This window comes from Xiphophorus maculatus, chromosome 5 (assembly GCF_002775205.1).
Source record: "Xiphophorus maculatus strain JP 163 A chromosome 5, X_maculatus-5.0-male, whole genome shotgun sequence".
Taxonomy (NCBI): Eukaryota; Metazoa; Chordata; class Actinopteri; order Cyprinodontiformes; family Poeciliidae; genus Xiphophorus; species Xiphophorus maculatus.
This window is the reverse complement of record NC_036447.1, coordinates 29,696,387-29,722,878: the sequence shown is the minus strand read 5'-3', so window position 1 is coordinate 29,722,878 and position 26,492 is coordinate 29,696,387. Positions and strand designations below refer to the sequence as shown.

Genomic DNA, 26,492 nt, shown 5'->3' with positions numbered 1-26,492 from the left:
TGAATAAGCAGCTCAGCAGCTCCAATCATTCGGTTTATTATAAGAAAAGCAGAAACATGTTACAGTTCTGAGGATGAGACAGAAGAATCATTTTGAGCAGAAAAACGTCAACAGATTAGCTCTATTTACCCCATCACACACATATATATATGTACATACAGTCATTAAAAAAATACACTCAGTTCCAGAACTTTAATGATCTCTATAGATACTAAAACTATCTGAATCTAACCTCAAGTGGAAAACCAAAGAAGACATTAACATGGAACATGTGGCCAAAAATTAAATACACTGCCAGAAAAAAAAAAAACCCTCCAAATAAAACCCTAGAATTTAAAGAGGGTGTACTTAATTTTACACAGACTATTTGTTGTAACAGCAGCTGGTTAAACCATCAAGAGATGGTTATGATTATGAATACAGTGAAAAGAGCTACAGCAGGGCCAGGTAAGAAGAGGTAAAAATATTAATAAAACATGTCAAACTAATCCAAGAACCAAAGAACCTTCTGGATGTGATCAGCAGCAGGAGATAAATCCAAACAAATCGGTAAATTACAACAAACATTAAGGAACAAAATGAATTTAGAGTGTTGAGCTTCCTTAAAGATTCACAGCTAACGTAGAACTTTTCTCGTCCAAACGAGCAGATTAGAGAAGCGAACTGAGGGGAGGATTCTCAGTGAATCAGCAGAGTGAGACATCTGGAGCATCAATGGTGTCTGGAAAAACAACAACGGTAGTCGAGTTTCCGTGACAAATGTGAGCAAAACCGTCAATATTCCACTGATGTCATAAAAACACAACTTTGTAATTGCGGTGCTTTCATTAAATAAAAAGCTAAATTAAAATCACGTGTGAATAAGCCTGTTCACATAAGTCATTAAAAATTATGATCATAATGAACATGATCAGCAACCGAATGTTGCCACTGGCACAAACCATGAAGATGATGATGATGGGAAGTAGCAGGGGGATCAAAACATTACATTTTTTTTCACATGAACAAACTTAATTGCATTTCTTATTTAATGGAAACACCATAATTGTGAAATAGTGTATTTTTCACAGTAGCGGAATATGGACAAAGTTTTGCGTACATTTGGAACAGAGACGCAGCTCTCAATCCTTCCTACCTGGTTCCTTCAGAGCCTGAGCGTTCCCCACCAGCCCGGGCAGCAGCTCGGCGTTCCCGTTCAGGATCTCCACAGACAGGTTGTTGTTCTGCTGCTCCTCGACGATCCTCTTCTGCAGCTCCTCCTGTTGGCACACAGCACACATGACGCCCTGTCCGCTGGTTGCTTTCAGAGTGACGGACTGCAAAGTTCCTTCCTCACCTCGCACATCACCGTAAGCTGCAGAGGAACGTCGTCCACCTTGACGAAGTCTTCCTCGTCCGACTTTTGACTCGTGTTTCCCGATCCGATTTCCTGCATGACGGAAAGCTGAGCAGCATGAATAAAATGATTTAACATGAACGACTCGTGTCGAGCGGAGGGACAACAAGCAAACTCACGTCGCCGCTAACGAGGACGGGCGAGTCTGAGCTGGGGCTGCTGGCCGTCTCCTTGGGAACGTCGTGGGAGGGTTCAGCAGCCCCCTCTGCAGCAGCTGCAGCCCCAGCTTCCTGCTGCTCCTCTGGGCTCTGGAGCTCCACCAGAGTGCGTCCTTCAGCTGAGGAGTCCAAGGTCTCGGCTGGATTACTGACCTCTGCAGGACAAGAGGAGATGTGCACCATTAAAAGCTGAGATGGGGAGACTCATCAGGGAGCGTCTTCAATCAGAACGGAGGGGAAGAGCTCGAAAATTCCTCCAGATCATCCACTCAGAGATGCAGTGTCACTGTTACTGTCCTACCAAACAAACTGATTTTTTTTCTCCTTCTCATAATTTTTGAGCATGGAATTTATGTGATTGGTTTGATGGCTTATCCAGTTTTTAATTTTTAAAGCACAGAAATAATGTATGAGCAAATTAGGGAATGCAGCAGAATAACATAACAGAATGTAGGAACAAAACCAATACAAAAATAACTGAATAATCCAATCAACAGAGGCCAGTGTACCATAAAAATCAATTAATCGCATTATAAATTAAAATTAACTTGATCATTTCTATGCTGACAATTAACTTTTTTTTTAAGGGCAATTTTGTTTACAGAGACTTCATATTCCATTTTATTTATGGATTGGTTGTGTTTGGTTTTTATTTTCAATTTATTTATTTGAATATTAAAAGATCTTCCAGTTGCATTGTTAAGTGTTCTTTACTAAATTAAAGCTTATTGGACTTGGAGAGGGCAAACTTGCATTTATGCGGTTATTACTAAAAGATGTCTCAAAACAGCATTATTATCAATTGTCAATTATCAATTGTCCCAGTAACAATAGTTACTATGACAATTTATTGTCCAAGAACCTTTGTTATTGTGAGATTCCTATTTATACCCAACCGGAGAAAAACCCAGCCTGTAGACGTCTTTTTAACCATTTATGCTTTATTTTATTCCTTTGTTTGTAACGAGGTTTTATGCTGTTGTGTGCCGACTAGAAATGAATAAAAACATAAACATTCTTCTTTATTCACATAAAAAGTAAAAAAAAAAGTAACTGAAGTTACACTGGGCTCACCGTTTGTTTGTGAACAGTTCTGTTCAGACATTTTCTCCTCAGGTTCGCTGCTGGTTGTGACCTGGAACGAAGCACAAACACAAAGTTAAATCTCAGTGAACAGAGCAGCTGCTTGGCGCTACAGAAACACATTCTCATCAAGGCTCACCGGCGCGACGACTTCCTGCTCCACCTGTCCGTCAGCCGAAACCTGCAGAGACGTTTGGACGTCTACAGGTCCAGCTTCAAACTCCTCCACCTCCTCCTCATCGTTTTCATCCTCTCCGCTGCCGTAGTTGGTCAGAGCCTGAGTCTCTGCTTTAGACAGACCTACAGACAAGAATTGATTGATTTAAAGCATTTATGCTTTTTAAACACAAAGACATAAATGTACCGAATGAACTTTTTCGATAACTCTCTATTTAGGTGTCCTGTCAGAACAGGACACCTAAATACACCAACGGCTTCACAAGCTTGGTCAAACATGTAAAAACAACTTTCATTTGTTCAGTCAGTTCAATTAGGAATAGAACAGTCAATGGAAAATCATAAAGAAACTGAAACTGACAAAAACAACAGGTTGACTATGTTGGTCAAACATGTAAAAAATAAACTGCTACAAACTTATTTCAAATGGTTCAGAAAGTGCAATTAAAAATTCAAAAGATAATAGAAAATAAATAATAAAGCATGATATCGCTCATGCACAACACATAGAACTAGACTGAATAGATCTGCCCTTATAGATCAGGAGCATTGGCATCAATACCTGATTTAGATTTTTTTTTTCAATATCAGGACTGTTACAGATATTACCATCAGATTACTGGATCACTATTGAAAACAATATTAGAAATATTATCTGAGAATTCCTGCAGCTTGTATTTTCTTTTTTTAAATGTTTCACTCACTGATTGACAGAAGAGCTGCTTTCTCATGTCCTTCATCCTCCTCCTCCTCCTCTTCACCTTCTGACCCATGGCTGCTCCTGCTGCTCCTCCCCTCAGTCTGCAGGTAATCCTCCTGCAGGACGCCACATTCTTGCTTTTCTGTCTCATCTTGATCCTGAAGTGAGAAACATTGGGCAGTTTTTTCTAAATCAAAACAGGTTGAATACTGAGAACAGCTGCTTTCTCCTTTCAGTACAAATGCACCAAATTTATAAGGAACAACGTTTCCACCCACTAATTAAATGCAGGCTGCAAGCTTAATAGCATGAACTTTGATTCAACTTGTTTTAATTTGAAAAACTCCAGAAAAAAGTATGTAGAACCCAACAATCCTGCTTAAAGGCTAAAAAGATCTGGATTATCCCAATAACTCACCTTGTCCTCATCAGCAAATGCCGGAGAAACAGACCTGGCAGCATCTGCTTCAGAGTTCTCCTAATTAACCGCAATTAACACAAGACTTGAATTAGTCCAACAGGATTTCACATCATAGAAAAGTGGGATGTAAAACGCAATTGACAGTAAATAACCTCCAGGTTCTGATTTGTTTTACAGAGCTGTGGAGACGTTTTCTTATTTTTAAATTTAGCTCCCGGGTTGGCGGTGGCGGCGTTGCTGCTGTCCAGATCCTGCATCAGCTTGAAGAAGGCCAGCTCGTTAAAGAGGATCTCTGAGATCTCCACCAGCAGGTCCTCCCCGCAGTCCCTCAGCGTGCGGCCCTCAAATTTACAGAGAGATTCCTGAAGGACACAAGAAGGAGAGGTTTTTCCAGTACGTTGCCTCGACGTGTTGGGTCTGCATGGCAGGGTGCAGGGAGCTGCTCCTACCTGCAGGATTCCTCCCAGCTGCTTGTGGAAGAAGCGAACAAACTCCTTGCTCTCGTCGTTTTGCTGGGTGAGAGTCAACACCATGCGGCGCACGGACGTCAGCAGCTGATGGGAACACACTTCGTTCATGTTCTCCTTCAAAAAAATAAAAAATAAAAAATAATCAAGAAAATGCATCCGTCAAATTTTCAGGAAACTTTGAAATCTATCGATTTATTTATTTAGAACAAACAAAAAGTAAAACCAAGAAAAAACTAAATAAAAAAACAAATGATCATTCCCAGTTGACATGCAATGTTACATTATCTGTTTGAAGAGGAGAAGGTAGCTGGTACAAGACCTTATGATTCCTGCTGCTCTCATACTCAGCAACTTATAAACATTTAAGTCTTCCAACACCAGATAAACTTAAATTATTTCCACATTACATGACCTTTAAATCTCACATTCTCATCCTTTACTGTACAATTACCTATATATTTTCTATATCATCAATAGTTTGGTCTTTGAAACAGTCATCTTGTACAGCATATTTCCCATTAAGCTCCTTTTTAAACAGTTTTTAAGTTGGTTTGTATTTGTACTGTTTTTTAAGCTCATCATTAAATCCATTCCATAAATCTACTCCACACACTGATAAACTACAAAAATCTTTCTAATACATTGTTTTTTAAAATTTCCTTCTCATTTTTTGTATATTGTGGAAGATGATAGTTTCTTACTTTAAACACGAATTGTACAGTTTTAAATGTTACAAGGTCTCAGAATTTCAGTAGATTTGATTAAAAAAAAACAACAAAAAAACAGCATGTTCCCAATACAACACTTTATGGAGTATTTGAATGGATTTCTTTGGATGACGTACAACGGCTGTAAATTTGTTTTGTATGTCTATATATAAGCAATTTCTTTGGCACCGCAGATTAATATCTTCCCCCTTTTCTGCAAACATTCCATTGATTCCATTGACTTATACTGGTTATGTTTTCTTCTACTGTACCTTGAGGAAGGGAATGACTTCGGTCATGATGGCTTTAATCTGCCGGTCCAGCTGCTGGGTGTCGATCTGAGGGCAGTGCACACCGTTGGCTGCACTTTCTGCACACAGACAGCAACACTTGACGCCGGCGCTTTGACAGAACGATGAAGAGACACAAACACAGCTCCAGGTTTTCTGGACATGCTGAGCTCAAAGCTTTGTCACATGATCGTATACCTTCCACTTGTTCAGCGGGGTTAGCGGAAGCACCTCTAGCATTTGTCGCGTCAGACCTGCTGCTGGCACTGCGAGGGTTAAACTCGGCTTTAAGCTTCATGCGCTCATACTCCCTAATCCTCACCAGAGCTTTGTCTAAATGAATCACGGTGTTGCCTGTCAGAGAGGCACAGGGAGGAGGGCGAGGAGAGAGACAGAAAGAACGTGAAGGGTTCAGCAATCAATGAGGTGAAGGAAGAGGAACGGAGTGAATATTAATGCAACCAGCTTTACAGCACAGGAACACGGTTTCCCAGCCTCACTCTGAATTGATTACAGTGAGGTCGGCTAATGAAAGGTAGCCAATTTACTCTGCAGCTTTAATCCTAATGTGTAAACTGGTTGGTTAAAGATGAAACTTGAGAAGCCCTGTAAAAAAAAAAAGGCACCAGATCCTTCGCTAAAGTTCCAAGTTATAAGCAAAGCTCTTAGTCAGTACACAAAGGGGAAGGGAGAAGATGGTGAACCGTAAACCTGAACCTGATTTTTAAAAAGAAAAAGAAGCAGCACAGAGACGTGTATACTCATACCCAGGTCATCACTAGCAAAGGGTTCCAGGTTGGAGGAGGTTGACATGTTGCTGTCGTTATCAACAGATTCTGCGTCTTCTCTCCTCTTTAGGTCCTGCTCGTGTCTCAAGTTCTTCTCCATCACCTCCTGAAACGACAAAGGCAGTCTTTGTTAGGGTTCACGTTCCACACACATTCACTTTTTAAACACTGGTTTAAAAAGGTTGTTAACAACACGGTTGTTGATGTGCAGAGTCTTTGCCGGTTGGGACAGAGCGGATATCATATGCTGCAGTCACAGGAGGGCTGGTCAACCTGTCCACTGTGGGAAACAGGGCACGGGCATCGTTGACGTTTGTGTTTACGAATTCTGTGAAGAACGTTTCCCTAGCATGTTTCAGTGCTGAATGTGGTTTCTCTTTGTAGATTTCACAATGAATGCGAAGTGGAGTTTGACGCCGCTTACCCTGAGCCCTACAGCAGAGGCTTCTTTCACTTCTTACAAGTAGAGAAGTCCTCCACGGAGATTTCCTCCTACCAGACATGATTTTTATTTTAATGGGACCATTCAACTTCGCTAACTGAAATTTTGAAAAGAAATTTGCTTAATGGAAACGCCACTTTTGAAAAAACTCAAATGGAAACTGGATTTTTGTGCATCACACGAGTCACATGCTCAACAGCCGGATGATACTACTGGTGGAAACGATGTAGAAGATGACAGGAAGTGGTAGCAGGATGATAATTACATATCGCATGTAATTATATTTACATCTGCCGCTGCCATGATTTTTAATGACTTATCACGTGGACAAGCTTATTCAAGTCTGATTTTAATTTAATTTCTTATTTAATGGAATGTTTAAATTGTATTTTTTAGATGTTATCAGGACACAGACTAAGATTTGTTCACATTTGTAATGAAAATGCAGCTGCTGATGTCTGAAATTTGACAACTGAGAGTAAACCTAATTACAGTTTTCAGCTGTGTTGTCTTTAGCCAAAGAGATATTAATGTTATTTTTTTAAGTGAGTTTTTTTTAAGTGTCTGATTGATCAGACAGGGTGACATCAATCACAGAGACCTTGGAAATATTCACGCCCTTACTGGCCCAGAGTGTGTGTTGACTTTTTAACATGTTTTGAACTGTCTCAGCTTTTTGCCCCTCTGTCCCTGGGGGTTGTCAACATGAATGTTAAAGTCTCCCACATTCAAAAACAGTCGTAATCAATGTAAATCACAGATAAAAAGTCACTAAAATCATTGAAAACGTTGGTCACATATTTTGGGGTTATATATGAAGTTAGAGTTAGATGATCAATCTGATTCCCAAAATACTCAAGAGTCAAATTTGCCCAAAAAAGTCTCTTTATCCGTTGGAGGTTACTTTAAATGTGTGTTAATTATTGGTAGTTGTGTTTCTCTTACTAGCACAGGAATCCTTCTGTATTTCACCATTTGGGGGCAGATGCATTCTGGAAGAAGACAGGTGTAGAACTAATGTCTGCTCCCTTTCCACTAGATGCAATCCTGTGCTTTCAAAACAAATGTTGCCATGGTATCGCAAGTGGTATCGAGGATTTTTCTTCAGATGAATATTGAGTTTGAAACTTTAGCATAAAGATGGCCCTGTTTCCTAAAGAATCCATGGACACAGGGGAAAACCGGGGCAGATTTTATAGACGCTTTTACAACTTCCCCAGAATGTTTTCCTTACAGATCAGGACGGGGGAAAAAGCTCCAACATTTCACCCATCACTCTTGAACAAAGGGAATATTCAGACAGACAAAAGACCTGACTCCCAATTAGCACAACTCTGGGGACCTTGAGAGAGAACAAAGAACACATGTCTAATCTGGCAAAAGAGACGCGGAGAGATGGGGGTCATTTTTTATAGACGGGCTTCTGAGGCTCTGCTGTCGAGTCAAATTCAAAGGCAATGAAGAAGGGCGCGAGAAAATTAAGATCAGAGAATACAGAAACATGGAAGGATGACAGGGGACAAGATAGAGACAGATGAAAGGAGACAAGGCTGAGTGAGAAACTAATGAAAGATGCATTTAAATATAGAAGAGGGAGAATGTTAAGGAAGTGAAGGGATGGGTTGGCTATAAGGGCTGAAGGAGAGAATAAAAGGAAATCTAAAACACGAGAAAACAAAAAGGTTAGAGATAGAAAGTTCAGTGACTTATTCATAGGCCACAAACTTTGCCAGATTGTGTCACGTTACAAACACAAACCTTAATGAATTTTATTGGGGTTTTACCTGAGAGTAAAAACAAAGTAATGCAGAATTGTTAAAGGGATGGAAAACAATAAGCGTGTTTGGTATGTATTCAGACTCCTTTAACTGCAAGCAATAGAACTCAGAAATAAATTAGGTAACTCTTCAGAGAAGATCTTCTACAGCAGGAACAGAGAAGTTAATCAGAATTGAGATAGACAGAGAAAAATAAAGAGCATCATAGCATATTCCTGCCTAGTCCAAGTCATCAGTTGATATCAATAACTATTGATCATTTTTTTGTTTTAAATATTTGAAATAATGCCAAACTGGTGGCTTGACCTTTTCTGCTTTATCCGCAGTTTTCATTACATGGCATTCCTTTTTGATTTTTAATCAGTTATGAGGCACTGTGAAGAAACCTGAAACTGCTGCTGCACACAATACCTACCTGTTGCTAGGTTACCATAACAGGTTACCTAGCAACAGGTTGCTGTCCATCCCCCAGAATGCTCTGCGGTTCTGTGAAATGACTCAATATTCTATCAGACGTACATATCTATTGATATGGATCACGTGTCCATTTCAACATATCTTGTTATTGATTTATTATCCAGCCTTAACACCGTCTGACAGCCGACTCACTTCATCACTGGTGACCAGACTCTGGCTGGGAGTCAGCTCAGACTGAGAGCCTGCTGTCCACACAACCGACCCCAGGGGGGGCAGCTGGTCCTCGGCTGCACGTCTTACTGCCAGGTGCTTGGTCACTATGTCCTGTGGGAAACACACCATTACACCCATAGCCATCACTGCTAAAAAACACAACTGTTCACCAAGTGTTTTTGGTCTAGTTTCTACTGCAAATATCTCAATACTTTGAAATAAGAGAAAACTAACTCATAAGTGCATTTTCAGCAATATATAGGGGCTTATTTTAGGTAAATAATGATTTAATATTGGTGACAACGTTCTAGTTCCACTGGCAGATTGCTTCACTTATAACAACACATTTTTCCCCATGTGAAATAATCTGACAATGGAACTACCACTTTCTCATCAATTTTAAAGATTTACTTAAAATAATCTCCTACATCTTGCTGAAAAGCTACTAGTAAGTTAGTTTTGTCTTATTTCAAGTGCACTAAGATATTTGCACTAGACTCTAGACCAAAATTACTTGGTAAGATTTAGAGTTTTTGCAGTGCATCTGATATCTCAATGTTTTGGTGTCAGTTCATTCTCTGTTTAATGGTGGCTCGTTACATCCTGTCGCAGGTTTCTCCCAAAATACACATCTCTGTTTAAAACAACACTGGCTCAGACAGACAGATAATCATGGGAACGGGAGTCACCTGCAGCGAATACAGAGCTCTTTGGCGTAAATAGTCTGTGTTGAGCAGCTGTAACTCATGGAAGAGCTCGATGAGAAAGTGGGGTCTCGACTCATTCTGCGATATCAGAGTGGCCACCTCGGAGTAAATGGTCTCACGCAGCGCCTCGAACAAGGAGAAGTCGCTGCTCGCATCTACAAGCCAGAGATTTTATGTCAGCCTTGGGAACATTTTGTGCTTTAATTGATCAAAGCTAAATAAGGAAATGACACTTTTACTTAGCAAAAAAGGTTGCACATAAAAGTAGACTTCATAGAGAGGGCTTAGGTGAATAAAAGGCATGCATGATGGTTAGATAAGAACCAAGTGATGGAAGACATGCATGGTGACTTTACCTGGAGCTTCTGTGCATGCAATTCTGTTAGAGAGGAAGGGAGTTCTCCAAGCATAAGCTGTGAGTAGGATAAATTAAAAGCAACTTGTGTCAAAATAAAGTAGAGTCAGGGCAATGACAAATGTGCAAAGAAACATAACTGAATTGGAAGAAACTGAAAATGAAGCTAAAAATGAAGAAAAATATTGTGAATAATAATAAATTCAGGAACTCAGAAAGGTAAAGTGGAAGCATTGAGTTGCGAGCGGTCGAGCCGTACCGGAGGACAGGTCGTTCCGTTTGGTTCCGAGCCTTGCCTTGCTGTCCAGTTTTTCTTGAGTCAGTTTGTCCAACAGAATCTGATTCTGGTCTTTGTGATGAGACAAGGCTGCCCTCTCCTGGCCGAACTCTGCAATGCTGCTAAAGCTGTCGCTGTCTTGGCCTGGAGAACAAAGCAAAACGATGAAATCTGGTAATATCTGTTTTATTAAGCTTTATGTATTCATACATGTGAGAAGCGTGTTTAATAAACTGCGAGCAGAGTGAGAATGGTGACCTTCGCTGTTCTTGTTGTGCCCTTTGCTCTTCCTGCGTCTGTTTTTGGAGGTTTTGCTTCGAGATGCCAGGTTGGCTTGTGCAGAGGCCTTTTTCCCAGCCTTAAAGGTTTTTGTGACCGTGGCAGGATCATCGGGATCAGGGATACTGCAAAAGCTGTCCTGTGAAGCCTTAAACTCCTGCGCCCTAGACTGGGATTTGTTAAAGATGAGGGATGAGGGAGGAGACTCTTGCAGCTCCGCTTTAGACGGCAGATGTCGGGTTATGTTGTTGGTGTAGGAGGTGTTCAGTCGTGCAGCTGATCTAAAATAAATGGAACAATAAAAATACGAGCAGAAATTAAAATGTAAACCTAAATAACAGACAATAAATATACAATAAATATCCTGTCTTACCCTCTTTCCAAAGCAGTGTTGACAGGAGAGCGCTGCAGTGGCGGAGGGAAACCCATGTACTCGGTTTTGATCAATGTCTTGGGATCCAGTTTATAAAGTTCAGGTGAAGCTGGACCTTCTGCACTCTGAGGAGACTCACCCATAGCACCAGGGAATGACGGATACAAGTTGAAGCCTCAAGTGAGGATGAAAGACAAGAGAAACATTTAACACACTGACAAAAAAAAAGGAAAAAAGTCAGACTTCCTTTTCTTCATTTATTGCAAAAAAAAAAAAAAAAAAAAAAAGGATCATTTTTAACCTAAAAATCTGCTGCTTCTTATGCAAGGTTAGGCCTTTCATGAAAAATTTTTCTGGACGATAAATTGTGTCAGGAGTTATTATGATTAACAATAACATTGTTATAATAATGCAAGAATAGTATTTCAAAGACAAATAAACTTTCAATTCTAACGAACATCTAATCCTGGAACTAGAAGACATTTTAAATATTCAAAATAAATAAACAAAACAACAGAAACAACAAATAAAATGAATGATGAAGTCTCTGTTAACAAAATTGTTGCTAAAAAAAAAAGGGCCAGTTGAGACCAAAACACCACACTGAAGACTTTGGTCATGCAGTTTTTCATGGAAAGAGCAAAAAAAGAAAAACGATACATCATGAAAATCAAAATTATTGATCCCGTTCCAATTTATCATGCAATTAATTGATTAATTGCTTATTGCGACAGGCAAGATAAACCCCAAAACTAGTCAATGTGAATGCCATACCAGGGCAGAACGGAGATAAGGCAGAGTTCGCCAAGTTTCCACCTGAAGGATGCGTTGTAGAGGTAAAAGGAAGGAAGATGCCGGGGGAGGCGGAGGAGCCAGGACCGGACTCCTGAGCCGAAGTCCGCTTCTGCGTCTGCCAACCTGCTGCTGAGGGGGGGGGCTGCTGCTGCTGCTGCTGCTGCTGCTGGAGGATCAGGTCGTTCAAAACCTGTTTCAGCCTGAAAGCAAAGGGAAACTTTACAGACAAACCTCCATCTGAAAGAACTTACTCCTGTTTATCGATACAAGTTTGTCGTTTCACCTCTGGACGTTGCTTTGCTGCCAGGCCAGCTGGGTGTAGCACTGGTTGAGCTGATGCATCACCAGGTGGACTTGAGGTGACGACACGTTGTTGGGTAATACGCTGTACTGACCCGTCAGCAGGGTTTGTAACATGTATGACAGAGTCTGTGGATAAAAAGCATCACTTTCACTGACTGAGTAAATATCAAGACGGAATACCAGCATAGCCATCAGTCAGACGCTGTTCAGACACGGGGCTAGAGTGTGAAGCTGCTTTTATTATGATAGTTTTAGATTAAACAAGTACATTTGTTAGAGAATATTTTAAACATATCAATAAACCAGTTTACGATAGGATAAAGCTAGTCTGTCAAACTGGAGAGTAAAGCTGCAGTCACACAGTTTCCATCTTACTATGTTGAAATATAGAAAAGACTTGTGAGTAGACAAGTCAGTCTGAGATTCTGAATTTTGGCCTAAGAGCTCAGATGTGAACATGCAGACATTCCATCCTGAATCAGACCAGAACATCCACCAGTAACACCTGTCAGAACCAGGTCCAAACAGAGAGAATGTGTCTGCTCACCTGTTGGTCCTGCAGGAGCGTCTGACACATGCTGGTGCTGAATTCCAGCTGCCTCTGGAGCTGGTTTATCTGATCCTGCCAGTGGCCGGAGCCCTCGGCGAAGGAGAGCTCAGAGGCCCAGCGCAGGTTCTCCTGACGCCGGACGCCTCCGTGCTGGCCCACAGGCGGCTTTGTGCCTCGGCTCTGATCCTTCACCTTCGTCTCGTTGTGAAGATGAGCCTCGACGTCGCTGGAAAAGGCTGCTGGAGGCTTCGGGTTACTGAAGCATTGAGCGCACACAGACAGAGAAAGAGATGACAGATCTCACACCAGCAGGGCTAAAACGGCCAAAGAGTGGACCTTCTGCCAGCTGGACTCACCTTCCCTGATTCTTCCCGTTACTGTAGGAGCTCTGGTTCATCCTCGACGAGTAGATGTGGATCTCATCATCGGAGCTGCTCTCTGTACATTCTTCCTCTTCCTCCTCAGCGCACATCTCAGAGTGATAATCATCCTCTTCCTCATTCTCATCATCCAGGTTGCAAGGACTGGAACCCCATGTTGCCATTGTTCTAATAACAAATAAGAATCATGAGAGGAGACACACTGAGCCAATAGTTTTATCTGCATCGGTCACTATACTGAAAAAAATTCCAGATTTTTTTCCCCGATCCATGAGGTCAGATGTATTCAGTCAAATTCTATGCTTTATTATTTATTTTACTTTATATTTAAAATTTCTAGTTGTACTTTCTGAATTTGAAAACGGTTTGTTGCAGTTTATTTTTTACATGTTTGACCAAGCTTGGGAAGCTATTGGTGTATTAAAGTGTGCTGTACTAGTGCAGATTTAACAAATTAATTTGTATTTCAGTACATTTATGTCTGCGTTTAAAAACCCCCCCAAACATTTCAAATCAATCCAGCACTGTTTTTCTGTATTAGATCAGTATCAGCAATAATAAACCTCAGATATCAGCTAATCCTAAATACATGTAGCTGCTGGTGGAACAACAATTAATACTTCAAACAGTAATACTAGGATGACAACAGAGCTTTAAATTAGACAGTGATTAACAACATTCAAGCCCAAAAATACTTTACTGACCCCAAAGGGAAATGAAACATTGTAACTGATTTGATATGATGAGACAGGAAGTGCGTCTTCTACCTTTCATCCCTGTTGATGGACTGCGAGAGAGTAGCACTCCCCTCCTGCTCTTCCATCTGACAGGGGGAGTCACGGAAACCGCTACGTCTCTGATGTTCGGCCATCAGCGACTCCAGCTGCTTTCGCCGCTGTCGCAGGTCTTCTCGCAAAATTTGTCTCCGCCTCATTTCGGACCAAAGCTGCTGGCGGGGAAAACACGGAGAGCCCTCATGATGAGAAGCTTTACGGTTTGGAAAGTGTTTTGGGTGGAGATTGAGGGTGTGAATCTGTTACCTCGTTGTCGGTGACGGAAGAAGAAGCTGCCTCCTGAGCGGTGGGTTTGAGCACGGTTAGGTTGGTTTTGGGTGTAGGGGAAGGAGAAGCTTTGACGTTAGCAGGGGTGGAAGCTGCAAGCGGAGCCTTCCTCAGCAGACCCTGCTGGCTGCCTGTGCTGGACACAGACGACTGCAGAGGAGGAAATACTTTACTTTTAAATCAAATGATCTAATCCTATTAGCTTTTTAATGACTGGTGTGAGCTTTAAACTAGAGTATGTAACTTTTATAAACAATATGTTTCTTCTTTTCCTGTGTAGGAAAAAAAAAAAGTCGAGCTCATCTGCCTTGTCCCAGTGCTCCAGAAATACACCGCTCAACCAATCAGAGCCAGGAGGAGGGTCTTAACTTTGTCAGTCATGCTCATGTGCATGCTGCTCATGTTCTCTTCTTGTCTCTCTGCTACGCTACGGCTAGTTCACCACAACAAAGCCTGTCATGAATGCTAAGGCTAGTTAGCATGATGACGACAATCTCTAGACTGTTGATTTGTATTAATCTTTGTTGCCTTGTTTCAATTCTTTTAATAATTTAGTTATTTTTATTTCTTCCTTTATTTCTGATCTTCTAAATATGTCAAGTGTTATGTCTCCATCCTAAGATCAAGACATTACATTTTGCAAATGGGACACCTAGAGTTGGGACGGGTGCTGCTCCCCTCCCAAAGCATTTGTTGATCTAAAGGAAGACTCTACGTCAAGGATCTCCTCCAGAGAAGAAACAGAATTTAGCTTTTTTTTTCTCCTTCACATTTTAGTACACATAAAACTCTGAATAACTTTTGGACAAGCAAATTCATAATTTAAACTTGTAGCTGTTTAGAATCAGATACCGGAAGGTCGGGGCAGGTCCACTGCAAGTCCTGGATCTTTCCTTGGATTTCTATGAGTCTCTGTCTCTCCTCATGAAGCTGCCTCAGCTCCTGCTTCTGCTGGCGTAACTTCTCCTCGTACAGCTTCTCCCTGTTAGAAAAACATATGATAATTACATAATTCAACAACAAGTTGCAGGACTAGATGCTAACGGTTTATTTTACTGCACCTGGCCTTGGTGGAGAGAGCCAGGTCTCTTGGACTCTGTTTGGATCCGGCCCCAGAGGCCCCACACACAGCAGATCGGGTGTTATTGGGCTGCTGGTGTAAAGCTTCATCGTCATTGGCTGTTGTTCCATCTGTGTCATCACTCTGTGTCACAAACAGATATGTAGACCCATTGTTTCTTTAATACAACATTAGATATTTTTTCTTTTCAAAGAATTAAACATGATGAAAATATTAATGCTGTTCAAGAAACAACTGCTTTATGCTTCCACTTTTAATAGCAATTCAAGGCTGACATTGAAAATAACATGTTCTACATCTGATTTTACTAGTGAGGTTTAAAGTATGAAGCTTGAGAAAACAGTCAGTTCTGCTAATCAATGTAAACGTGAAGATGAATCACCTTCACAGATGACTGCTCATGTGTTTCTGTTATAACACCATTTTTTTCTATGTACTTGAGGCAGGAAATAGGTATTTAGCGATAAAAGTTTTAATTCAAATGTTCTGGGAAAATAATGTAACAGTAGAGCATGCAAGTGCTTTAGTAACAGGTGGAAAACTTTTAGTAAAGTTAATTGATGTTCTTCAGTTCAGCCAATCCAGTTAGTTAGCCAGACGCTGCGTGTCGTACCTGAACCATGGCAACCAGCTCCTGCAGCTGCCTCAGCTTCTGCGTCGCCGTCTGGCGGTGAACCTTGGGAGGGAAACCCGCAGCGTTCCCAAAGCTGCTCCCTTGACTGGACTCCGACGCACTGTCTGGAAGCATGGCCTGGCCTCCTTCATCATTATCAACACCGTCTTCATCATCATCATCATCATCCTCATCCTTTACCTCCACGTAGGGGAGGTCCCTGTTGTACTGACACTCTAAATCAAGGTAAAAGTTAAAACCATGTTAAATAAGGTCATGTTCACATAAACCTAGAGATGATTGAATCTCAATTAGAACTTTTAAAAATTTAATTTATCTAATGTTTTTTATTTGAGCAACTAACCAGATATAAACATGGAAGGGTATTTGTGTTGATGATGATGCAGCTGAAGGTCTTTATCTTTGATATTCCAGTAATCTTACTGTTTGGATACCAAAATCAGCTCCTTATTACAGTCAACAGTAAGCTTTACTGTAAGGGTCTTGAATGACGCTACCCCTGTTTTCAAGTCAAAAGTTGTTAGATTCCCACTTTATTAGAAGCAAATTTTAATATAAAATTGTCTTTTTATATTGAAGTAAGATTCATAGTTTTGAACATAAATGTTTGAGATATCAAAAAAAGATGAAGGGGAAACAGTTTTCAGTAAAACTTGAAAAACTAATATTCTGTTGAAACACAGCAGTTTGTTTCATTTTTGCACTTAAGTATTTTTCTTTACACCAGCTAGCTAATTTGTAGGACAATTGATCATCCAGCAAAATTTGTTATCGTAACAGGCAGAGCCTAAGCTGGAAAATATTAAATTAAACATTTAAGAGCCTGCAGAAACCCTGACGTAAACAACAGAAACTCCTAATATAAGATGAGACTATTAGTTTTGCTGTATTAAAAAAAACTAACTTGTTGGCGATAAAACGTCTCATACTTATGTGTAATTAATTCTGTAAAAACTATCATTTATGTGATTTTATGAACATGTTCTTACAAAACACCCCAAATTAATCCTCTAACTATCCTGCAGACATAAGAATGAATGTTTTTCCTCAGGTCTACAGTCGCTGTGTGTTAGTTGAGCAGACCTATAGGCGTGGTGACGTTGAGGCTGCGGAGGTTGGCTGCTGCTCGGTTGTTGATTTCACACTCGGTGTTGAGTCGACCGTCCTGGTTGTTTGCGGTGCCGCTCCTGAAGCTGCGGCCGTTGGTCAGGCTATTCACGTCCGCCCGGTTACTGCTGCGCTGTGGGTTTCTGGACACACAGAGGGGAGCATCACTGACGTATTTCAGGACGGACAGTATGGAACATGACCAACTGACAGCCAGGACAACATTTAGGCATATTTACATGCCGAATCGATTCAGAAAGTCGTGGCTTGTAAAAAAAAAAAAAAAAAGAACAGAGACCATTTCTACATGTATTTGGTCGGTTATTTTTCCCACCCACCTAAGGTTTGCACCAGGATGGCGATTCTCATGCTCCAACTCAAACACAGTTTCAAACATGGATCCATCCTCCGTCTCATCTTCATCCTCCTCATCCTCCTCCTCATCATCAGGCTCTTTCACATTTTCATTGACGGCATCCACCATCATATCAGACGTCTGCTCGTAGTACTGAACCAACTCCCTCAGTTCATTAAGGCGCTTATGGACCTCCTTCAGCTTCCTGTTGGCGGATGAGACAAAATGATGAATGCAGCTTCAGTGGAAAACTTTATATTCACTCACAATTTGGACAAGTGTTACATTTTTGCTTCTTTTAATAGTTTATTTAAAGATGACGTCCCACTGCATTGTGGGATTATGCAACAACAAAACAACCTCAATGGTGTTTAAAGTAAAAAATGAGGTGATCCAATGTTTCAACCCTATCAACACTTTATGGATTGTGCACAAAATAAAACTAAAAATCTGTAAATATAGGAAAAAACAGGAGGGTAGTGCAAGGAAGAAATGTAAAAAATAAATCAGTATATGATTTTTAAAAAAGGAAATTATTGAATTATTGAATAAATACAGAATATGAAAAAAATATAATCAAATAAAGGAAACTAATTTATAAAAGAATAAGATCAGAAATAAAATGGAAAATTAAATACCTGATTATGTTAAATTAATAATGTTGAAATTTATCAATAATTTATGTATAGTTAAATAGGTTGGGAAGGTTCTATTATTTTTTTGGATGCAATATTTCACAAAAAAAGACTATCAAGCCAATTATGTATTTTTATGTTAATTTCCAGTTTTCCTGGCAGAGCGCTAATTAAAGAAAAAAACTTAAAAAAACATTCAAACTCGCCTAAATATTTAAGCCGTTTTTTTGTAAAAGTTCAAAACACAAAAATCTTAAAGTAACATCACAGTGATGATGTTGGTGGATGAAAGTAAGTTTCCAGCCAGAACTGCATTTCAAAAGACAAAAAAATTGAATTCAGCAGAGGAAAACTAAAACTGGTCCACAGGCGATGGACAGCAGAAGATTCACCTATGTTTCAAAACATTCTGCTGTTCGTATCTGACCCTGAACTCATAGCTGTGTGTGTGTGTGTGTGTGTGTGTGTGGGGGGGGGGGTGGGTGTTTGTGTTGGTACCTGAGCTTGTCTGAAGAACCAGAGCCGTCCTGCTGTGTGAATAAAGGCTGAAAGGAAGTGGAGGCTGCATTGGAGCAGAGAGCTGATGTACAATCTGAAGATCCTCCTAAACTTGGACTGCACTGTGCTGACAAGCCCCGACCTGAAGGACGCCACAGGAAATTCATCACCACTTCTTAAAGGTTAAAGCTGCACTATGGCTGGAGAAAATGAAAAAATAAAGGCTGAAAAAGAGCCATACATGAGTTGTTGTTCAGGGTATGGTCTCGCAGTGAATGCAACTCTTGCAGAATCTTGTCCATGGTTTGCTTTTTGTCTTTAAGTTCTTGTAACTTGGTGAGTTTGGCGCTGGCGGCCACTCCCTCGGCGTCCAGACCGGCATGTGGGCCGGAAGCGGAGTGAAGGAGTGGCCTGTGCTGAGGTGGACCAACAGCGTGGGGGGGGCGGGACCAGGACACTTCTCTGGAGAGGGACAGGCTCTGAGCCTGACGACGGTTATCTGGCACCGTTTTGGTCTGGTGGAAGACAGCAGTTTACCCCATGACCAACTGTCTATTGTTAAATCTATTAGCTTTAATACTTACGGTGATAGCTACATTTATTAGCATCTCTAATAAAGATGTTTAACTCTTTTTTTTCCAGCAGCAAAGCTCTCACACTGTACTTTTAAGCTTTTTGTACATCTTTAGTATGTATGTTAATTATTGTGGCCAGCATTAGATGAAACATCGGCACGTTGTTTGAGTATTTTAAAGAAGGTACAGATATATCATGGCAGTTACCATGGTAACCTAGCCACAGATATAGTTCCTCCTGTACCTTAGAGTCGTGCAGCTGGTTGTGGAAACGCTGAATCAGCTCATTTAACTCTTCATTCAGTTCTGATGTGATGCTCAGGCCGGAAACACTGCCGGTGGTTTCTGTCACGACTGCAGGCGAGAACAAATGTCAAAAGAGGAAAAATATATAAACTGCCTTTCTGACAATATTTTTGGAAAAATGATTCCAAAAAATTTAACATTTAGCTCCAAAACAGAAAAGTATATGTATGAATATTTCAGTTTTATTCCTATAATGTATTTAAAAAAGTTGTTTGTGAGGAAAGAAGAAATGGAACTGAAAGGATATACCTAAGCTCCAAATAGAACTAGTTTGAAAACATGTGTAGCCGTCTCTGAGGGTTGGTACGTCACCTGTGTCTTCGATCACAGCGAGCGCCTGCTCTGCACTGTGCTGCATGGCCATTAGAGCTTCCTGTCGGCCTTGCAGCGCTCTGAGCTGCTCCTGCTGCTCCAGCATCTTCTTCAGCAGCTCATGCTGCTTACGCAGGTTCTCCAGCTCCTCCTTCTGGTCGGCACGCACACCCTCTGTCCTACCACCCTGAATATTCACAATACAATATTTGAAGCACCTAGGGTCAATGGTTCAGAGGAACAGAGAGGTGAAGAAGTATGTACAAATGGGTTGGGCAGAAAAATGGTTTGCTAGATTCCAGTAGATTAACTAATAACGTCCGCTTAGATCTTTGTTTAGTGTTGTAGTTTGCCCTGTTTTCCTAGGAATTTAAAGTTTAAAATATTAAACTATCTCCCACAAATGTACTCACCGTTATATTTGAAGCATCTGAAGACTGGACCTCTATGTTAAGGGAGGAGCTGTCAGCCAGTGACCCTGATCCAACCGCGGAGTCCAGCGTCCCGACCTCACAGTCACTCTCCTGGGCCTGGAGAAAAATCACAGAAACATTCATCAGGAACTTGTGCTACATGTCAAAGAAAGTAACTACAGTATTTTACCGTACAGCTGTTCATTTTGGGAATGAACAGAGTTTTCAGAACACTGGTTTGTAATCTATTAATAAAGTTTGACTGACCTATCTATTAGATATAGCTGTGACTACTATTTTGTTGACGTTCCCTTTAGCGCAGTTCCATCTAATGGATGCATAACGTAACCCCAGCCTCTACTGTAGCGTCTATTCTATGCGCCTTATAATGCGGGTCGCCTTATAGTGCGGAAAATACGGTTGCTAAATGTAAATATCTAATGACTTTTAAAAAAATTTACTTCATAATTTAGTGCCTTGAAATTGGAAAACTCTTGCTCTTTCTAAACCTCTATCTTCAGGACGACATGGCTCCTTTATTTACTCTTTAACAACGTTTTTACCAGTGTTACAGAGAAGTAGCTCTTATAATAACCTCAGCAGACATGCAGTTCCACCAGGTGTTTGCTAATTACTCCTGGCTAGTCTGAAGGAACCGAGAGAGGGAGTTGCAAGCGAGGGCTGAAACTTGGAAACTGCAGCTCCGAGGAGGAGCTGCATCTCGAAGGCAGGGCTAAATCCCACAAGGCGTTTTGCATAAATTAATAGTTGCCAAGCGTTTCTCGAACATACATGGAAGAAATACTCCAGGTATGTTTTTGGTGAGGGAATAACATTATAACATGATGTAAAGCTCAAAAAAAATTTATTTTACATAATACTGCCCCTTTAAAATCATACACATGCCTGCCACCCAGCAACAGGTTTCTTTCTTTATGATTTCAAGGAATCATTTACACAGGCCACATTCCTTTGAAGTAACTTAGCTAAAGTCTTATTGCATTTAAAAAATAAAAAACACTAAAGATATACATGGGAAAACCAGACACACTTACAAGCATTTTCTGCAGGAAGCGTAGATAGGACTTCTCCTGCTCCTTGAGGTGGTCGATGAGGTAAGAAAGACGTTCAACGTTGGCGGGAACGTCGTTTTTTTCCACCAGATCGTCCCTCATGGCGCTGGCCTTACTGATGTATTCCCGAATCTGAACCAGTTTGCTCACCACCTGAGAGCGCACAAAGGGGAGTATGGTGGTGGTTTGTGATGAAGAGAAGAAAAACACATAAAACGTATTAGGTGAGCATCTGTAGATATAGCTGTGACTGGTACACACGAGGGCTGAGAAGGGGCTGGGCAAGAAACTCGCAGGGCGCCATTGGTGGCATTTTTAGAAACTGTCCTATATATGGTCTGGTTTTAGCTGCACAACCTCTCTCTCACTTTCATCCTAGTTTTGGTTTTTCCCCAAGCAGTCGAGAGAACTGCCATGTAGAAATACACAGCCGTACAGAGACATGAAGACACTTTCACCCTGCTTCAAAGTGTTTTTCACATTTTGTTACGATTTTATGTGAAATACGAACACAAGGTAGCGAATAACCTAAATGAAAGTAAATGATGTGGCTCTCAATTGATATTTTTTTGCAAAGCAAAATTGAAGACTGCAGAGTGAATGTTTTTGGCTTTCTGCTCAAAATATGACTCAGTCCCACAAGCCCTCCAGTTAGAGAACAGGATCCCACCTGATTGTCATTTAATCTCACTAACACAAAAAGCAGAGCGAGGATGAAGGTGGGAGATCTGGGATGATTGGTTGACATGACAACAAGTTATGACCCCTCATATGTTAGGTATTAAAAGCTCTATTAAGCTTGAGTAAGCTTTACAAAAAAAAAAAAAAAAAACAGGCCAAGACTTTTGCTTTGAAATGGTGGACAAAAACCCAGAGCAAGTGCAGCTTCAGCAGAACCTGGTTCTACTCCGTACTGACACGGCCACACCTCACATTTGTTGTATTTGTGCTTGTAATATTTTTCGAAAGCCATCAACAAAAAGCCGCATTTTAATTTTACCTCCAATTATACGTTACTTTTGTTTTGGTCTATCAAAATAAATAACATGCATTGAAGTCAGGGCTGGACAATAACTGCATAACAATATATATCACAATAGACGTCTGATCAATATCAATAGATAATGTTTTTGTCTGATAGAATATTCAATATGTAATCTATAGAATATTCACTGAACTCCAATCCAGAACCGCACAACATTCTGGCATTCTGACGAGGAAAGGCTTCAACTAACTCGCTCAGTCTTTGGTTACCTAGCAACAACCTGCTGAGTACTGTGTGCAGCAGCAGTTTCAGGTTTCAGTTTCAGTTGCATGGAGTGAAAACTGTGGCTACAACAGGAACGGTCATGCCGCCAGTTTGGCATTACTTCAGATATTTAAAACAAAAAAACTCGTTGATATCAATATAATTGATATTGATGAGTATCAATTATCAATTATATTGATATTGACTGATATGAAACACTTCTACCATGATAGGTTTTTCAGCCACATCATCCGGTGCTAACTGAAGTTTGTGGTAATAATGTGATAAAATGCTAGCTTTTCAATAGTTTTACAAGTTTTTCTATTTTTGATAGCATCAAACACTAGCTGACTGTCATATAGACGTCTCTAACAACAAAGCATTACCTGGCTGCTGTCTATTTTGGGCTCTGGCCTCCCATACTCTCTCTGCGTCAGAAGTCCTCTGTCTGTCCCACAGCGACTCATCCTTGGCGACTCCTTGCGAGGACCTACGGGACTTAATGTTTCCCTCCGCCCTGGACTCTGCTTCTTGGTTTCCTTGGTGACAGCTGGAGTAGTTGGGGCAGAAGCTGAGGGATGGAGCATCTCTTTGCTCTTGTTAGTGTTGACATGCAGAGGCAGGTAGTTGAAAGGCTTCTTGTTCTCTCCGTCTAGCTGCCGCTGGTTGTTGGCGGCCGTGACGCGGCCCTGGGAGTCGCTGCCGATGCTCCGCTGGTTGACCAAAGATCAGACCACAAAGATCATTACTTGGGCTCTTGGCCATGATTTTCGTTTTCAAACTTCAAGCGACGTAGATGCACAAGCACTCATCAGTCATGCCCTTTTTGTCCCTTACAGTTTAAAAGAAAAAAAAATCCCTAAACATCATTTAACAGGAAATGGTTTTCAGTAACAAAACATGAAACTGTTATTTGATATAAGAGCATCATCTAACATTCTGCTGGTAGACTAAAAAACCTTCTTATGACAATAAAAGTCAAACTGATGCTATGACAGTAGAGTGGATTAATGTGATCTTCTGACAAATGATGTTTCAGGCATTTTCCTGATTCAGTAGATTATGTATGAAAGGGTTTTAAAGCCAAACAAATCAACTGCAAATCCTGAAGGTAGATCTGTGACTGTGGGGAACTTCCACAGAATTTTACGCACATTAATAGGCTATGTTTACACAACACGCAAATGCAAAAAAATAAAAATAAAAAACAGAATAAAATATTGGACTTCAGAGAAAAAACAGAATTGATCACCAAAACCTGATTTAGGCAGGCTTAGTTAGTAATGAGTGGTCTCCATGGAGACATCAACCTCCCAGAAAACCCCAGCAGTTCTGTCTCCAACTTCAAATGTCTTTTTGTTTCCTGGTTCCCTAAACTATTTTTTTGAACTTTCTTAAACTTTTGTATCTTTTTTTCCCCCTGGTTTTTATTTTATATTTTTAAATATGTCATGTGGCTATTTAATAAAAATATTAAAGATCCACAAAAGCAGAAATACGTTGATTGACCTGTACAGACTGGTTGAGCTCTGCAGTCACATAACAACCAAACCTCCTGAGACACTGAAGAGTTTCATCCCATTACCAGCCAGTCCCCTCAGCTACTTTCCTTATTAGATGCTTCCTGTGGCTCAGGAACATCTAAGACATTGTTCAGTATTGTGATGTCTACCTCATCCAGATCTGTGAAATTGATCCTTTGGCGCAGCTTGTCCAGCTCAGCCTGGTCAGGAACAGACATTTGGGTCGTGTATTTGATGTGGGAAAAAGAATGAGGAGTGCGAGTTCTCCTGCGGCCGGCCCCTGGGGTGGACTCTGGTGAAATATCATTAGTCAGGCGGCTCTCCACTGCTGCAGAAAGCTTCTTCTTGTTTTTCTCTGTCGACCGGTTAGCTTTCTTTTGCTGAATCCCCCAGTTCTGCTCAAACACGACAGAAAACGTAAGAAATGTTGTTTGTTAATAAGAAAAAAAAAATGATGGGAGACACAAATTTAAAATGTTAATCACGCTTTTTGTAACATTTATTTTAATGACAATCTCAATGAGGATCACAGGTATTAAAACTACAATGATGATGTTTGCATTGAAAATGAATGGCAACAGAAAGCCTTTTGTCTTGAGACAGACTCTACAGGAGGAGTGCAAACATGTTCTCATTTTGGCCAAAACTGTCAAGTTCAAAGTAATCGCAGTCCAAAAAGAAAAAAATTATATTGAGTATTGTTTTTACCCGCTCAACAATAAAGTAAATGTATAATATTTTAACTCAACAAATAGACCAGTCAGATTTTTTTTGTAGGAAAGTGGTATATAAATCATTGTTCATCTAAAACGTAAAGGGTTTGCCTTAATAAAGAATGGTATCTGGTTTGCACATTCTTCTGGGCACTTTTTTTTGTCTATTCTCTGCAGTAAGAAGAGAATCTTGAAAATGCTTGCTTGTCAAAATGTAATAAAAAACAGATTTGGGTGTGCCAAAGTCTGCCTTTAATTAAAACTTGCTCGGCAGAAGAAGTTCTATTTGATTTAAAGTGGAGAATATAAATTGGAAGACTTTTTTTTTTTGCTCAAATACCCAATATCTGATTTTGAAGCCTGCAATCATTGACGGGTTCTTATTGACAGTTATTTATTATTGCAAGATTATACATTCAATTGGTTATTTTTGTTTTATTAAGGTTGATAAAGAGTGTTCTATATAGGAGATAGATTGACAAACCACTGTATAATGTACAGATAAAATTATGGGAAAATAACTGGCACCATAGCTTTGTATGTTGTATTGCCAAAAACAATGTGTAAGTGGGACTTTGTGTGTCAGCCCCTCACCATGTTGTTCAGTCTGTCCTCCAGACTGCCATTGGGTGCTGTCCAGGTCTGCAGCTCTTCTGCACTGTCATCAAATGGAGCACCTCCGGTTGCCATGTCACCCACTTACAGCTAGCTGGAAAGAACAACAAACAGTGTGAGGGTCAATTTCCAGAACACGAAAAGAAGAAAATCCAATTCGAAATCCCCAAATAAGAGAGCTGTTACATAAACCGCTTCACTTCAATCATAATTTATAACGAATGTTCATCAGTGTACATACCACCTCTACTGTTTCTTTTTATTCACAACAGGCACAAATGAGTTTTTTTCGAGAACAATTTAAAATTAGATTTGGATGTAATATTGATTATTACCACAAAAAGACTCCGGTTTCAAATCAGTTAGCCAAAACTGAAAACATCATCATTATTCTAAGCTGTAACACCTAACGTTAGAGGTTAACGTTGACATTAGTCCATACTTCTTACCGACAAACATTAACCTTCCATTGTTTAACTTTTCCGTAACTCCAAGAAAAAGAAAAAAAAACAGTTATGGTTAATTGGTGACCAGTCGCTTAGCGTTAGCTGCAGTTGGGTTGCGCGTGGCGGTGATGGCCCGCTTGGACTGACCGTACATTCACCGCGCGAGAGGCTAGCACGAGCTTCCAGTTAGGTCCTTCGTTACCAAGTAAAAAGTGAAACAACAACAGCCATTGTCGGAGCCACTCTTACTTCACACTAGACTTGATGCTTGGTGAACTCCGCTAGCCAAACGTTTGTGACCCATTTCCGACCACCAGTCGCCATGGCAACAAACAATAAGATATTTTTGTATTGTATTTCAATATTTTCACTTTTAGTGTTAGGCGCTTACCCTAAATCATTGCTAACAAGTTGCTAAAGTTGTATGCCTTAACAATTTAGGTGGCTAATACCCATTAGCTTGGTCCCAGCTTCGCACAACACAGACAACTTAAAATTTGTCCATAATAAAGTATTTGATATAAAATAAAAATCTTGCATAACGTTTAGTAACCTACTATCTTCTTAGTTAACTTGCACAAAAACCGTGTGAACACCTAAAGAGGCTAACAAACGTTAACAAGGCAAGCTGTGGCTGGCTTCAAACATAGCTAGCTAAACATTTTTAAACCGGAAAATGATCTCACCGTTTAAAACAATAAAACAGACTCGCAATGACAAGCCTCGTGTACTCAAGTAAAGACTGTATCTTTTCTTCTGCTAATCCACGAATCTGCAACTATTTTCCATGACTCCCAACATCGCAGCAACCAACTATGGTACTAGCCTGAAGTTACA

At 40.4% G+C, this 26,492-nt stretch overlaps 1 protein-coding gene across 5 annotated transcripts; it reads right to left on the bottom strand.

Moving 5' to 3' along the window:
* Positions 1-20: 20 nt before the first annotated feature.
* Positions 21-26,492, bottom strand: pcm1 (pericentriolar material 1). Of its 5 annotated transcripts, none has more exons than XM_014472652.2 (40): positions 26,342-26,492; positions 25,189-25,303; positions 24,031-24,276; positions 22,745-23,071; positions 21,092-21,262; positions 20,037-20,153; positions 19,624-19,810; positions 19,250-19,359; positions 18,672-18,945; positions 18,431-18,572; positions 17,281-17,502; positions 16,919-17,085; positions 15,815-16,050; positions 15,182-15,324; positions 14,973-15,102; positions 14,100-14,270; positions 13,827-14,008; positions 13,036-13,227; positions 12,677-12,935; positions 12,110-12,255; positions 11,806-12,026; positions 11,032-11,206; positions 10,638-10,939; positions 10,362-10,523; positions 10,104-10,160; positions 9,730-9,902; positions 9,020-9,151; positions 6,170-6,296; positions 5,601-5,756; positions 5,385-5,482; positions 4,385-4,519; positions 4,088-4,297; positions 3,933-3,992; positions 3,519-3,672; positions 2,777-2,937; positions 2,629-2,689; positions 1,516-1,709; positions 1,337-1,429; positions 1,136-1,259; positions 21-721 (listed from the first exon to the last, which is right to left on the bottom strand). In XM_014472652.2, exons 2-40 carry the CDS (start codon positions 25,282-25,284, stop codon positions 687-689), a joined length of 6,348 nt encoding a protein of 2,115 aa, XP_014328138.1. In that variant the 5' UTR covers positions 25,285-25,303; positions 26,342-26,492; the 3' UTR covers positions 21-686. The 5 variants fall into 5 exon arrangements, with proteins under 5 accessions (XP_014328138.1, XP_023189214.1, XP_023189213.1 ...); XM_023333446.1 differs by having other exon boundaries at positions 13,827-14,005; XM_023333445.1 differs by having other exon boundaries at positions 25,189-25,299.

Excerpts from the sequence above, each read along its gene's own strand:
- pcm1 (XM_014472652.2), bottom strand. The coding sequence starts at position 25,284 with ATGGCAACCGGAGGTGCTCCATTTGATGACAGTGCAGAAGAGCTGCAG. Across the intron at positions 9,903-10,103 it reads TGCATGCACAGAAGCTCCAG|ATGCGAGCAGCGACTTCTCC; the intron begins GTAAAGTCACCA and ends TCTGGCTTGTAG. Across the intron at positions 722-1,135 it reads TCAGGCTCTGAAGGAACCAG|ACACCATTGATGCTCCAGAT; the intron begins GTAGGAAGGATT and ends TTGTTTTTCCAG.